This window comes from Lathyrus oleraceus, chromosome 3, assembly GCF_024323335.1.
Source record: "Lathyrus oleraceus cultivar Zhongwan6 chromosome 3, CAAS_Psat_ZW6_1.0, whole genome shotgun sequence".
Classification (NCBI taxonomy): Eukaryota; Viridiplantae; Streptophyta; class Magnoliopsida; order Fabales; family Fabaceae; genus Lathyrus; species Lathyrus oleraceus.
Window position 1 is genome coordinate 68,628,916 of NC_066581.1, and position 11,286 is coordinate 68,640,201.

At 28.7% G+C, this 11,286-nt stretch overlaps 1 protein-coding gene and 2 non-coding genes across 3 annotated transcripts; 2 read left to right on the forward strand and 1 right to left on the reverse strand.

The window, feature by feature from the left end:
* Window positions 1-1,762: 1,762 nt before the first annotated feature.
* Window positions 1,763-1,867, forward strand: LOC127134255 (small nucleolar RNA Z107/R87). The gene has a single exon (XR_007808008.1). It is a non-coding gene; the product is annotated as a small nucleolar RNA Z107/R87 (small nucleolar RNA).
* A 60-nt stretch (window positions 1,868-1,927) lies between these two features.
* LOC127132895 (small nucleolar RNA R30/Z108) lies at window positions 1,928-2,027 on the forward strand. The gene has a single exon (XR_007806899.1). It is a non-coding gene; the product is annotated as a small nucleolar RNA R30/Z108 (small nucleolar RNA).
* An 879-nt stretch (window positions 2,028-2,906) lies between these two features.
* On the reverse strand, window positions 2,907-4,933 carry LOC127132591 (uncharacterized). The gene is made up of 3 exons (XM_051061545.1): window positions 4,826-4,933; window positions 3,972-4,122; window positions 2,907-3,517 (listed from the first exon to the last, which is right to left on the reverse strand). Exons 1-3 carry the CDS (start codon window positions 4,892-4,894, stop codon window positions 3,399-3,401), a joined length of 339 nt encoding a protein of 112 aa, XP_050917502.1. The 5' UTR covers window positions 4,895-4,933; the 3' UTR covers window positions 2,907-3,398.
* Window positions 4,934-11,286: the final 6,353 nt, after the last annotated feature.

The window sequence follows — 11,286 nt, forward strand, 5'->3', positions numbered from 1 at the left end:
AATTATATGTATAAATGGTAATAGTAAGTAATGATAGAATGTAGAACTTGCAACCAAAACAATGACAATTAAAACTAATAGAACAATAAAAAATGTCAACTACAAAATTAAGACTTAAAATAGTAAAGTGCCGAAAAATAAAGGAGAAAAATACATATTGAAAGTAACACAGTATGGGAATTGGAAACCGAAAAACTTGTAAATAAAACTCTAGAATTAACATGGCGGCAAACTTAATTGATGCATGATTTAAGTACAAACATAAAACTTACTGAATGTTAAAACTATGTTGTGCTTATTACTCAATATGAACAATTAAACACTTTTACAATATGTGATTTTTCTCTCTACTTCATACTAAGAAATTTAGATGCTGGAAACCTAAAAACTAAAACTATATATATTGTTTTAGCTGCTCATAAATTAGGTTGAATTGGTGAAGTGAGAGAAGACTGAGCAAGTCAGTTGCTATTTTTCTGAACACGAAGTCCATGACAGATGTCATGGCCTCATGGCGAACGATGAGTCTAGCGTGGGAGACGTGGCTGGTGGAGGGGCCATGACCAACACCGTTGCCCCTGTGGTATTTACAAAATATGGTAAATAATTAGTTGTGTTATAAGCATGATTAGTGATCATGTCCCTTTCTTAAAAGAGATGGGAAATCATTATTATAGTTGTATGTCTAAAGTAACATAAATGTTTAATATATGTCATAAGTTTTAGAAAAGTGTGTTATTCTCGTTCAATTGTATTTATATTTATCTGATTATGTCTCATATGAAGAACCACCATCTTTTCAAAAATTAAGGGAGAGCAAACTCTAATGACCCGCTCGAACTCGTTTAAACTGATATACACTTTATTGAAAGGGTGGACCTAGTTGATTTTCAAGTTAAAAACTAAAAGAAATAGGATAAACACAATTTTCAATTGTTGATTTTAGTTCCACAAATTACAATTCATTTGTATGCATAACTAAACAAATAAAAAGTAAATATAAACTATATTTAAAATTTAACTACTCAGGTCATATACATAAAAATTAAAAGTTGGTGTATCGCAATATATATATATATATATATATATATATATATATATATATATATATATATATATATATATATATATATATATATATTATATATATATATATATATATATATATATATATATATATATATATATATATATATATATATATATATATATATATATATATATATATATATATATATATATATATATATATATTATTTTATTATTTTTAAGAGTAAACAATAATAATAGATTTAATTAGGTTTTATTTTTTAAAATTATTTATTAACTACATTTAATAATTAATGGTTGTTACTTTAAATCTCTTAAATCAAAATGAAATGTTTGTTTAAAATGTGTTGCGTATGTATTAAGTTGGTTTGGGCTTTGACCATCTCTACATGCTATGGGCCTTTTCCCTAAGCGGATTCAACGAACCAACAAGAAACTATTGCCTTTTAAAACGACCGCGTTTACTCAGTTGCTAGTATCACTCCTCAGAAACCCTACTACTCTTCCTATAAACTCTAACTCTAATCTCCGTATTCTACCCAAAGCTAAATACGCCTCCACTCATCAATTTCTAATCGTTCTTTCAATTTGCTCTTTCAATTTATTCTGTCTGTGCCTCGTTTTTATGGCTTATTCATCTGAATTTGTATGTTTTCTTGTCTTAGATTCGATTTTTCTTGATGAATTTTGTTTTTTATTATGAAAAAATTGAGATCACAGTGATGACTCCATGAAATTCAAGCTCAACAGACCGGAATGCAGTGCTTTCTCTATGAGATTGCTTTGCGTGTCGAAAACCCCGCTGAACTGAGTGATCTTTTTCATTTTTTATTTTCTCTGTTTTTGATTTGTTTTATTTTTGATTTTTTGGGAAAAAAGTTTTCACGATGAGGATACAAAGCTCCCTCTTCTGATTTAAAGTTGAGGAAATTTGCAGGCAGAATCGAACCTTAATTTATCTAGCCACTACTGAGTGAACGATATCCCCCAAAAAATTTATTGAATTGTAGTTTTATCTCTATTTTCAGAGTTTCTTTAATTACTCCAATTTAATTTATTTGAGGTCAGTGATGTTTCATTTGCCTACATTGGCTGATTACTTAGATTATGATGTATTTAATTTTAAATGACCTGAGACCTCTTAACTATTGTTTTTATGCATATGTACGAACATGAATTAATTTGCATAATTTTTGTGTGGTTATTTTTAAATAATTTTCTATGAATTTTTGTTAGGTGGATTAGTATATTTAACCTACTTTTGATTGATCTTGTATTAAAATCTGTCTTCTATTTCAACATGTAGAAAATTGCACTTTAAGGGAAGAAAATTACTGGGGTGAATGGTTTGGCGTTTATAATAAAAGATGTACGTTTGCTGTTAATTTAGGAAGCTAGAAATTCTAGCTTTAGGACGGGCGATTGTGGCATATTCTGCCGTGTGCAATGCGGTAAAGAACTTAGTGGTGTTGGTGTTTTATTGCATTGCACAAAGTATATATAATTTTGGCACTTGAGAAAGCTAGCAACATATAATTTTACTTAATTCTGGATACACTTACTTATATGCCACATATATAACAGTGGTGTTAATGGTTATTTTATTGAGAAATGAAATTAACTTCTGAATATAGTGAAGTATCTGGGAAGATGTGATAAGTGGTTTGTGTTTATAACTGTCTATGCACCATTTAACTTTGCATAAAATTCAGTACTGTTTCCATTAAAGAGATGACGAGACGAAGGACTTTTAGGTTTCATATGGTAGTTTGAATAGTTGGCATAGAAGTGCGAAGAGTTTCATATGGTGTAGATGTGAAGATTTTTATTTGGTTGTGGAAGTGTGATGGTAGGGTGGAAGTGAAGTGTTGGGATTTTGAGACGATCTTGTCCCATAAATATTAATAAAGAATGAGAATTAGAATATTTACTAGTTCTATTTAACCTTTTGCTTAGAGTTGCAATATGGGTGATGAGAACACTTGGATGACTGAGATATACACTTCGTATCTTTTGGTAGTGTCAATGGTTATGGCGAAACAATCCTTTAATTAGATCGTAGTTTGTCTGGGTTTGAAAGGTTTGTCAATCCAAATGTTGCACATCAGACAGAGACATATAGTTACAGAACTAAACAAAAAACAATGCAACAAAGAGAAATATGATTGGGATACTGTGGATAACCTTAATTTTTATTACATAATGCATGAGTTAAGATAAGAATTATTGGACAAGGACTCTTGCTAGAGCTGTTATAGTTCATGAATTGTTTCCCATAATCATCCTATAACACCATCTCAATAATATTTCCAACTTTATCACATAGAGTGATATTGGCATAAGATTTATTACCACCACCGTCCATTTGTGTTTTGACAACATCTTGGAGAACTCCAACAACATCGCATTTGTGTTTTGACAACAACTTGGAGAACTCCAACAACATCTTGGAGAGCTCCAATAACGTCTGAAGCATTTCAAAATAATATAAAAGAAATGTTTAGAGTGTCTTGATAATGTTTTAATGTAGTAACAAAATCACACAATGATATTGACATGATTTGTTTGCATAATAAAAAAACAATCATATAACAAATCACTCTTGAAATTTCCACTAGGAAAATGTTCAATAGGCTTAAACTTGAATTGGTGTGGCGGTATTTCAGGTATTGTAATTTTGAAACAATGGTTTCTTTATTGAAGAAATTTTTTATCTTGTTGGGATATACTTTGAAAGGGCCGTCATTTACAACATGTTCTCATATTACAAAGACAATATGCTTCATGTTTTATAAGTTGTTCAATCCAATCTTTAAACTCTCGGTTTTGAGTTGTCATATGAATTTAATCGCCCTGCAATATGGTTGCTAAATTAACAGTAAGAACGACAATTATACATGGTTAGTGCGACCAAATAGTACCTTTCCATCTTGTATGCCCATCTCGATATGTTGTAGTCCATTTCGCCTTAACAACCCAAAGGTCAACAACTCTAATGAGCATTTTCCAATCTTGATTTCCTTTCAAAGTCCTCAATGAAAATATATGGACTTGACATGGCTTATAAGAATCCTATGAAATGTAAGAAACTCAATATACGACAAAATGTAAGAAAAAACAATGACATATAACATGCCAAATAAACATGTTCACTCAATCTAGTCACAAAGCAAAGTTACAGACTACAACTCAATAGAAGCACAGTTTAAAACTCATGAAAGTTACGATAATGAGCTTCACCTCAACATATAGAGACATGTGAACACGAACTTCAAGTGCATCAAAGTAACAATAATAAAGTATAATCTTTGTCACAAAATCCTTTGAAAACTATTGCTATCATGTTTGATTTAGTGAGAAAAAATGGAAACTTATTGCAACCAAAAAGTGATATGTTTTCAACAAATCACAACAAAGCATAAGACAAATACTTCATTTGACAAAAACATGTTATAAAGCACACTATATTTTATATTTTAGAAAAATCAGAAACATCAAAAGCATGATAAATAACAGCCATTGGGCATCAGGGTATATATCATCAGAAGACAAGTCACATGATATATATATATATATCAGCCTTGAATCTACTACTGATAAATCTACTGCCCCTATATACAAACATCACAACCATGAACTTAAACTGCAAAAAAGATTTGGGTTCATTAAAAAACAAAAAAGCAACAATAACAAACCTAAAAAATGTAATGTTTAAGTCATTTAGATAAACAAACCAGAACCTGGAAATAATAGAAGAAAGATTAAAAGTGAAAACCTTGGAATGATTAGTGTTTGAGTGGTGGTTGTAAGTTCGACGAATGATGGTGCAGAGAATCAGAGCCATGATATGAAGTGGTAGTGTTGTTGGAGAGAAAGAGGGAGAAAAAAAAAAAAAATATATATATAGATAGAGAGAGGGATTTGTGAGTGTTTTAATTAGAACACTAGTAGAAGGCCTGTGCGGACAAAAACATTTATTTGTTAAATTATCTATTTGAAATGTAATTGTGTGATTACCTAACATCTATTACATAATACTCCATATATGGAAAAATAGATGTCTCATTTATAAGCATGATTTTTGAATTTTAAAGTCCATTGTTCTAAAGAACCAAAAGAGAAGTAGACAGAAAGCCACAAGTGATATTTCAATCAAAATACATATTTACATCCAAAAAGAAAAGCTAAGAGAAGTCATATCTCCAGTTTGGACATTCCAGCCATGATAGAAATATATGTGGACAATATGTTTAGAATAAGCAACACTTGGAGTATAAATAAGGATAAAGCAAATTTTATAAATCCTTGCATATTAGTCTATAAATCAAAATGCATAAATATTGAGGAAATATTCGGTGAATATGAAACCAAAAATAAACTTGGTAGGATATACAGCAAAGTGTTCCATTAAGACTCCACACCACACGATTAACTGATGATGTATACTTATTGAAAAGGGATGCATATATAAGAACCACATGATTAATATCACCATGTGACAAGGTGTCTAAAAAAAACAGGAAATAATCATTTTGAAATCCATACCTATAAAGCCATTGAACATACTCTAAGTTCTCAAACCCTAATTTTTTAAAGAGCAATCCTTTCACGACTGCCTATATCCCACACCATGACATCGTCCATGTTAGTTCCAACTAAAAATAAATAGACAAATAAATAGATAAGTAAATACAATCATTTGGGAAAAATATAAAGAATGTAAGCAACTATTAATTTTCAAAATCACACGAAAATAAGCTTACCAAGAAGTATAATTTGCACGAGCTTCATTTGATAATAAACTTAGATTGAACAAAATGGAATTTCATGTTAGAGTATTCATGACAATATGAGACTCTTTTCATAAACTCCATAAATATTTACCTTATCTGGACTCTTTTCATAAACTCCATAAAAAGCTTTGAGTAAACCTTCTCTGATATTTTAACTGATACTGTAAGATGCAACACAATCACAGTTGTAATGGCAATCATCTCACTAAGCTTAAAATTCTCTACCTCTAAATTTGTATTTCAATTATACAAAAGACATAAAGCACATACCTTTTTATCATACCAAAATCACAAAAGATCAATCTTTCACCGTTGACATCATTGTCTGAAATATTTCACAGATGCTACATGGACAATGCATATATTATTTACTCACAAGAAGAAGTGTCTAATCCAAATTCTTGAAAGATAGTTATGAAATATAAGAACTCATAAGCAAGACTCTCACAAACCTGTGCCAAGAACATGAGTAAACCTATGAGTCAAGTCCTAAATATTTCATTCTTTTACTTTATTTTCTTAGGATAAAGATAAGTAAATTGATAGTTAGTTTAATGAAGTTCACCAAACATTAGTCAAAAATAGGGAAAACCAAAAACACAACATTTGTGCAAGTAGTTCTTTAGATGGCTCATTGAAATCTTTGACTTTCTCATTCCTATCAATAAAAACAAAGAAGACCCATAAAAGGAAAATTTGGTTTTGCTGTAGCCTTTTTTCTACAATTTTTATCCTTACTTTATTGTATAATTTACTTAATAAACCACTATTATCAACTTCTATATAACTTCATTTTATTAACTTCCATTTTCTATTGTTAACTTCCACATACTGTAATTTTTAAAATATGATTTATATTTATCCATTATACTCTTTATATTTATTTATTTATTCTTTTATTTTTAATGGATAATATTTGTTGTTACATGTTTACTATAAAAGAAAAATATTTATTCTATAACAATATATAAAAGGAAAATTTGGTTTTGGTGTAACCTTTTTTCTACCATTTCTACCCTTACTTTATTGTATAATGTATTTAATAAACCACTATTATCAACTTCTATATAACTTCCTTCTATTAACTTCCACTTTCTATTATTAACTTCCACATACTGTAATTTTTTAAAATTATATTTAAATATAAAATATGATTTATATTTATCCATTATACTCTTTATATTTATTTATTTTTTCTTTTATTTTTAATGGATAATATTTGTTGTTACATGTTGACTATAAAAGAAAAATATTTATATAACTTGCGGTAATAACTTCCACTTAATATTAACCCCCTCTCTCACACGTTATAAGAAGTTTATCAAAAAAAAAATTGTTTTTTAATTTTTCAACTGATCCCCACACAATTGTTTAATCTTTAAATACCTTAAATCTATAACAATATATAAAAGGAAAACTTGGTTTTGGTGTAGCCTTTTTTCTACTATTTTTACCCTTACTTTATTCTATAATTTACTTAATAAACCACTATTATCAACTTCTATATAACTTCCTTCTATTAACTTCCACTTTTTATTATTAACTTCCACATAACTTCCTTCTATTAACTTCCACTTTTTATTATTAACTTCCACATACTGTAATTTTTTAAAATTATATTTAAATATAAAATATGATTTATATTTATCCATTATACTCTTTATATTTATTTATTTAATTTTTTATTTTTAATGGATAATATTTGTTGTTACATGTTGACTATAAAAGAAAAATATTTATATAACTTGCGGTAATAACTTCCACTTAATATTAACCCCATCTCTCACACGTTATAAGAAGTTTATCAAAAAAAAATTGTTTTTTAATTTTTCAACTGATCCCCACACAATTGTTTAATCTTTAAATACCCTAAAATCAGAATGCTTTGGAATCATAATTGTTTTCTATTTCTTCACACAAAATGAAGGTTGAAAGGTTTCAGACAAAATGAAGGTTGAAAGGTTTCAGACAAAATGAAGGTTGAAAAGTTATATATATTGGTTAGATTTTTCTCTTTTGATTTGAATATTAATTAGTATTCTTTTTTATATTTCTCATTTAGTTTCATTCTTATAGATTTTAAGAGTTCAATGTAATTGTTGATCATGGATTAAAAAATCAGTGCAAAAGATGCTCTGTTATTTCTTATTTAGAAGAAAAGAAGAAAAATAGAGTAAGTTATTTATCCTTACGACAACTATATTGCAGATATGGAGACAAATGATAAAAAATTGTGAAGTTGATTTTCTTTTATTGTTTGTTGTTCTCAATTCTCACACGTTTTTTGTTCTAATTTTCAGTTCTATTTACAAGATTATGCTTATACTTTAGTAATTGTAACTATTTTTTGTTACTTAATTCTTAATTATTTTATTGTTTTTTATTCATGTCTTTGGTTTTGGAAGAAGATCGCACTGTCGTAATGAAAAAAACATATTGATGGAATGAACATATGAAAGATATATAGGTGAACCAATCATATGGAACTTTCAATTATTATTATTTGTGCAATTCAAATGATAATCTTATAAAAGCAAAGTGGATGAGAAAAATAAAGAATACATCTCATCACGCTGAAGACTTCCAATAGCAATGTATAGAGACAAAAATTCTCTCTTATTTCTTCTTTGTTTCTATACATTTTTTAGTATTATTAATTTTTTTTCAATTGATGTTTGATTGTAAGTAAATCATAATTTTCAATGATTCTCTATCTTATTTGATCACATATGTTAACAGATTCTCATTCTCACCATCATTAAAGAAGCAATTTGTAAGAAAAATAAAGGTAAAATATTTTCGTTATTTTATTGTATAATTTATGTGATAACTTCCATACAATTCACTACTATTAACTTCCATAAATTCAATTTTGTAGACAGAGTATCACTTACTCGCATCAACAATAAATTTAATCATAGTAGAAAAAGCACCGTAAAAACTTGCATCAACATATGAAAATCACTATAAAAACTTAATTGCATCCACATGAAGTTTAATCACAGTAGAAAAATATTATTTATTTCAAATCTATTTTTTTCTAATTTATTTCGTGATTGTTTGTCAGGAAATAATAGATGACAATCAAATCTATGTAGAATCAATCATAGTATGTGAATCAACAATTATCATCACTATGAACCTTGAAAATTCAGATTTCTTTTTTAATTTATTGATATTTTCATTTGTAAATTTTATTAATTTATTAGTAATAAACATATTAAAAATACAAAGTTTGGATAGTTTTAAATCCTACATTTAATTTTACAGATAAAATAATATAATAGAAAATATTCGTAGTCAAGATTCAAGATTAATTTATTAGTAATAAACATATTAAAAATACAAAGTTTGGATATTTTTAAATACTACATTTAATTTTACAGATAAAATAATATAATGGAAAATATTCGTAGTCAAGATTCAAGAGAACGTCAAAGAGAAAGACAGACACAAAATGCAAGACATTGAAGACAGCGGATGAGTGTTGAGCAAAGACAAGAAGAATTGGCTAGAAGGCGTTCGAATTATAGACAAAATAAAGACAAAGGAAAACAAGTTCAAACATATGATCTTTCTGATATGAGAACCATGATGTCATTTCAAGACTTGACAAATGCCAATTTTGCTTCTCGGTTTTATCAAAGAGCACATGACAATGAAGCTGGATCGAGTACAGTGGCGGAACTGAGGGGGGATGTGGGAAGGCCACGGCCACCCCTCAATTTTTTTTTAATTCATATATATTAAATTACTAAAACATCCTTATTTTAAATTAAAATTAATTTTTATTTTTTCTTTTTCATTCAAAGTTAGGTTAAAATACACATAAGGTAAAAAACTCCTACCTTTCCTTTCTTTCTCATATGGGTTTGCTACAGACACCAGAATCGGAACAGATTAAAGTGATTGACATCTAACAGGTAAAAAACTTTATTCATTCTTCTTTTATAAAAAATAACAAATTAAAGTGATTGATTGATTTGTATTTTTTGAGATTTTTAGGGTTCTTCTTTCTTGATGTCTTAAAATAATCTATATGAGGTTTATTAAGGCAATTCATAACATTGTAATTTACAAATATAGTTATACACTTTAATAAGGTTTATTTAATCATTGTTGCTGTTAATTTCTAATAGTGAAGTTACCGGTATTTGAAAACGGATTAAAGTTGATTAATTAAGTTTATTAATTTTTTTCTCTTTTAATTTTTATGTTCTCTAAATTGATTTTTGGATCTGATATGATATTATAGGAAGAGTAAAGATGAATAATAGGAAAATTGTTTCTTTTTTCAAAAGGAAAGCATGTGAAATTGAAAGAGAAAAGAGAGATGAAGAAATTATAATTCCGACATCCGAATCTGAAACAGTTCTTGAGAATCCAACAATTGAAGAGCATCATGGTTTTGAAAATTCTTTGGAACGCGATCCTGGAAAGCGTCCTCCGATTTGGCAATATCCACCAAATCAAGTGGATGCAATACGAAGAGCTTATCTAAAATGGGGTCCATATCAAATTTATTTAGAAAACTATGCTTTGTCCGGTAACGAGGATCATCCGAGAAGGTTTCAACATACTTGGTTTAGCATATTTCCATCATGGTTAGAATATTCACCATCTGAAGATGCCACATATTGCTTACCATGTTACCTTTTTAGCAAAAAACTAAGTGGACGTCCCGAATCACTTGTCTTTATTTCTATGGGTATTAGAAATTGGAAGAAAGTTAGGAATGGAAAACATTGTTCCTTTCTTAAACACATAGGGAAGGATCCTTGCTCACCACACAACAATGCAATGAAAGATTGTCAAGACTTGTTGAATCAAGATGGTCATATTAGAAATGTTATTCAAGTGCAAAGTTCAAGTCAAAGAATGAATAATCAGTTACGACTCAAGACTTCAATTGACACTGTTCGTTGGTTAACACTACAAGCTTGTGCTTTTAGGGGTCACGACGAAAGTAGCAAATCAAGAAATCAAGGTAACTTTCTTGAGTTATTGAAACTTTTAGCATCCTACAATGATGAAGTTGCAAAAGTTGTGTTGGAAAATGCTCCACAAAATTGCAAGTATACTTCACATCAAATTCAAAAAGAGCTCTTGCAAATTCTTTCTAGTAGGGTGAAAAAGAGTATTCGTGAGGAAATTGGTGATTCCAAATTTTGTCGTTGTTGATGAAGCTCGTGATGAGTCAAAAAAGGAACAAATGGCTCTTGTATTAAGATTTGTTGATAAAGTTGGTTTAATACAAGAGAGATTTTTTGATGTGACACATGTTAAAGACACCACATCTTTAACTCTTAAGGAAGCAATATGTGATATACTTTCTCGATATAACCTTGATATTTCTAACATTCGTGGCCAAGGATATGATGGTGCTAGCAATATGAGAGGAGAATGGAATGGTTTACAAGCCCTCTTTATGAAGGATTGTCCT

Bases quoted from the DNA above. Each gene is read 5' to 3' on its own strand.
- LOC127132591 (XM_051061545.1), bottom strand. From the start codon at position 4,894: ATGGCTCTGATTCTCTGCACCATCATTCGTCGAACTTACAACCACCAC. The intron at 4,123-4,825 runs GTTTTCACTTTT...TACATTTCATAG, and splicing joins CAAACACTAATCATTCCAAG to GATTCTTATAAGCCATGTCA. The intron at 3,518-3,971 runs GTACTATTTGGT...GAAATGCTTCAG, and splicing joins TGGGCATACAAGATGGAAAG to ACGTTATTGGAGCTCTCCAA.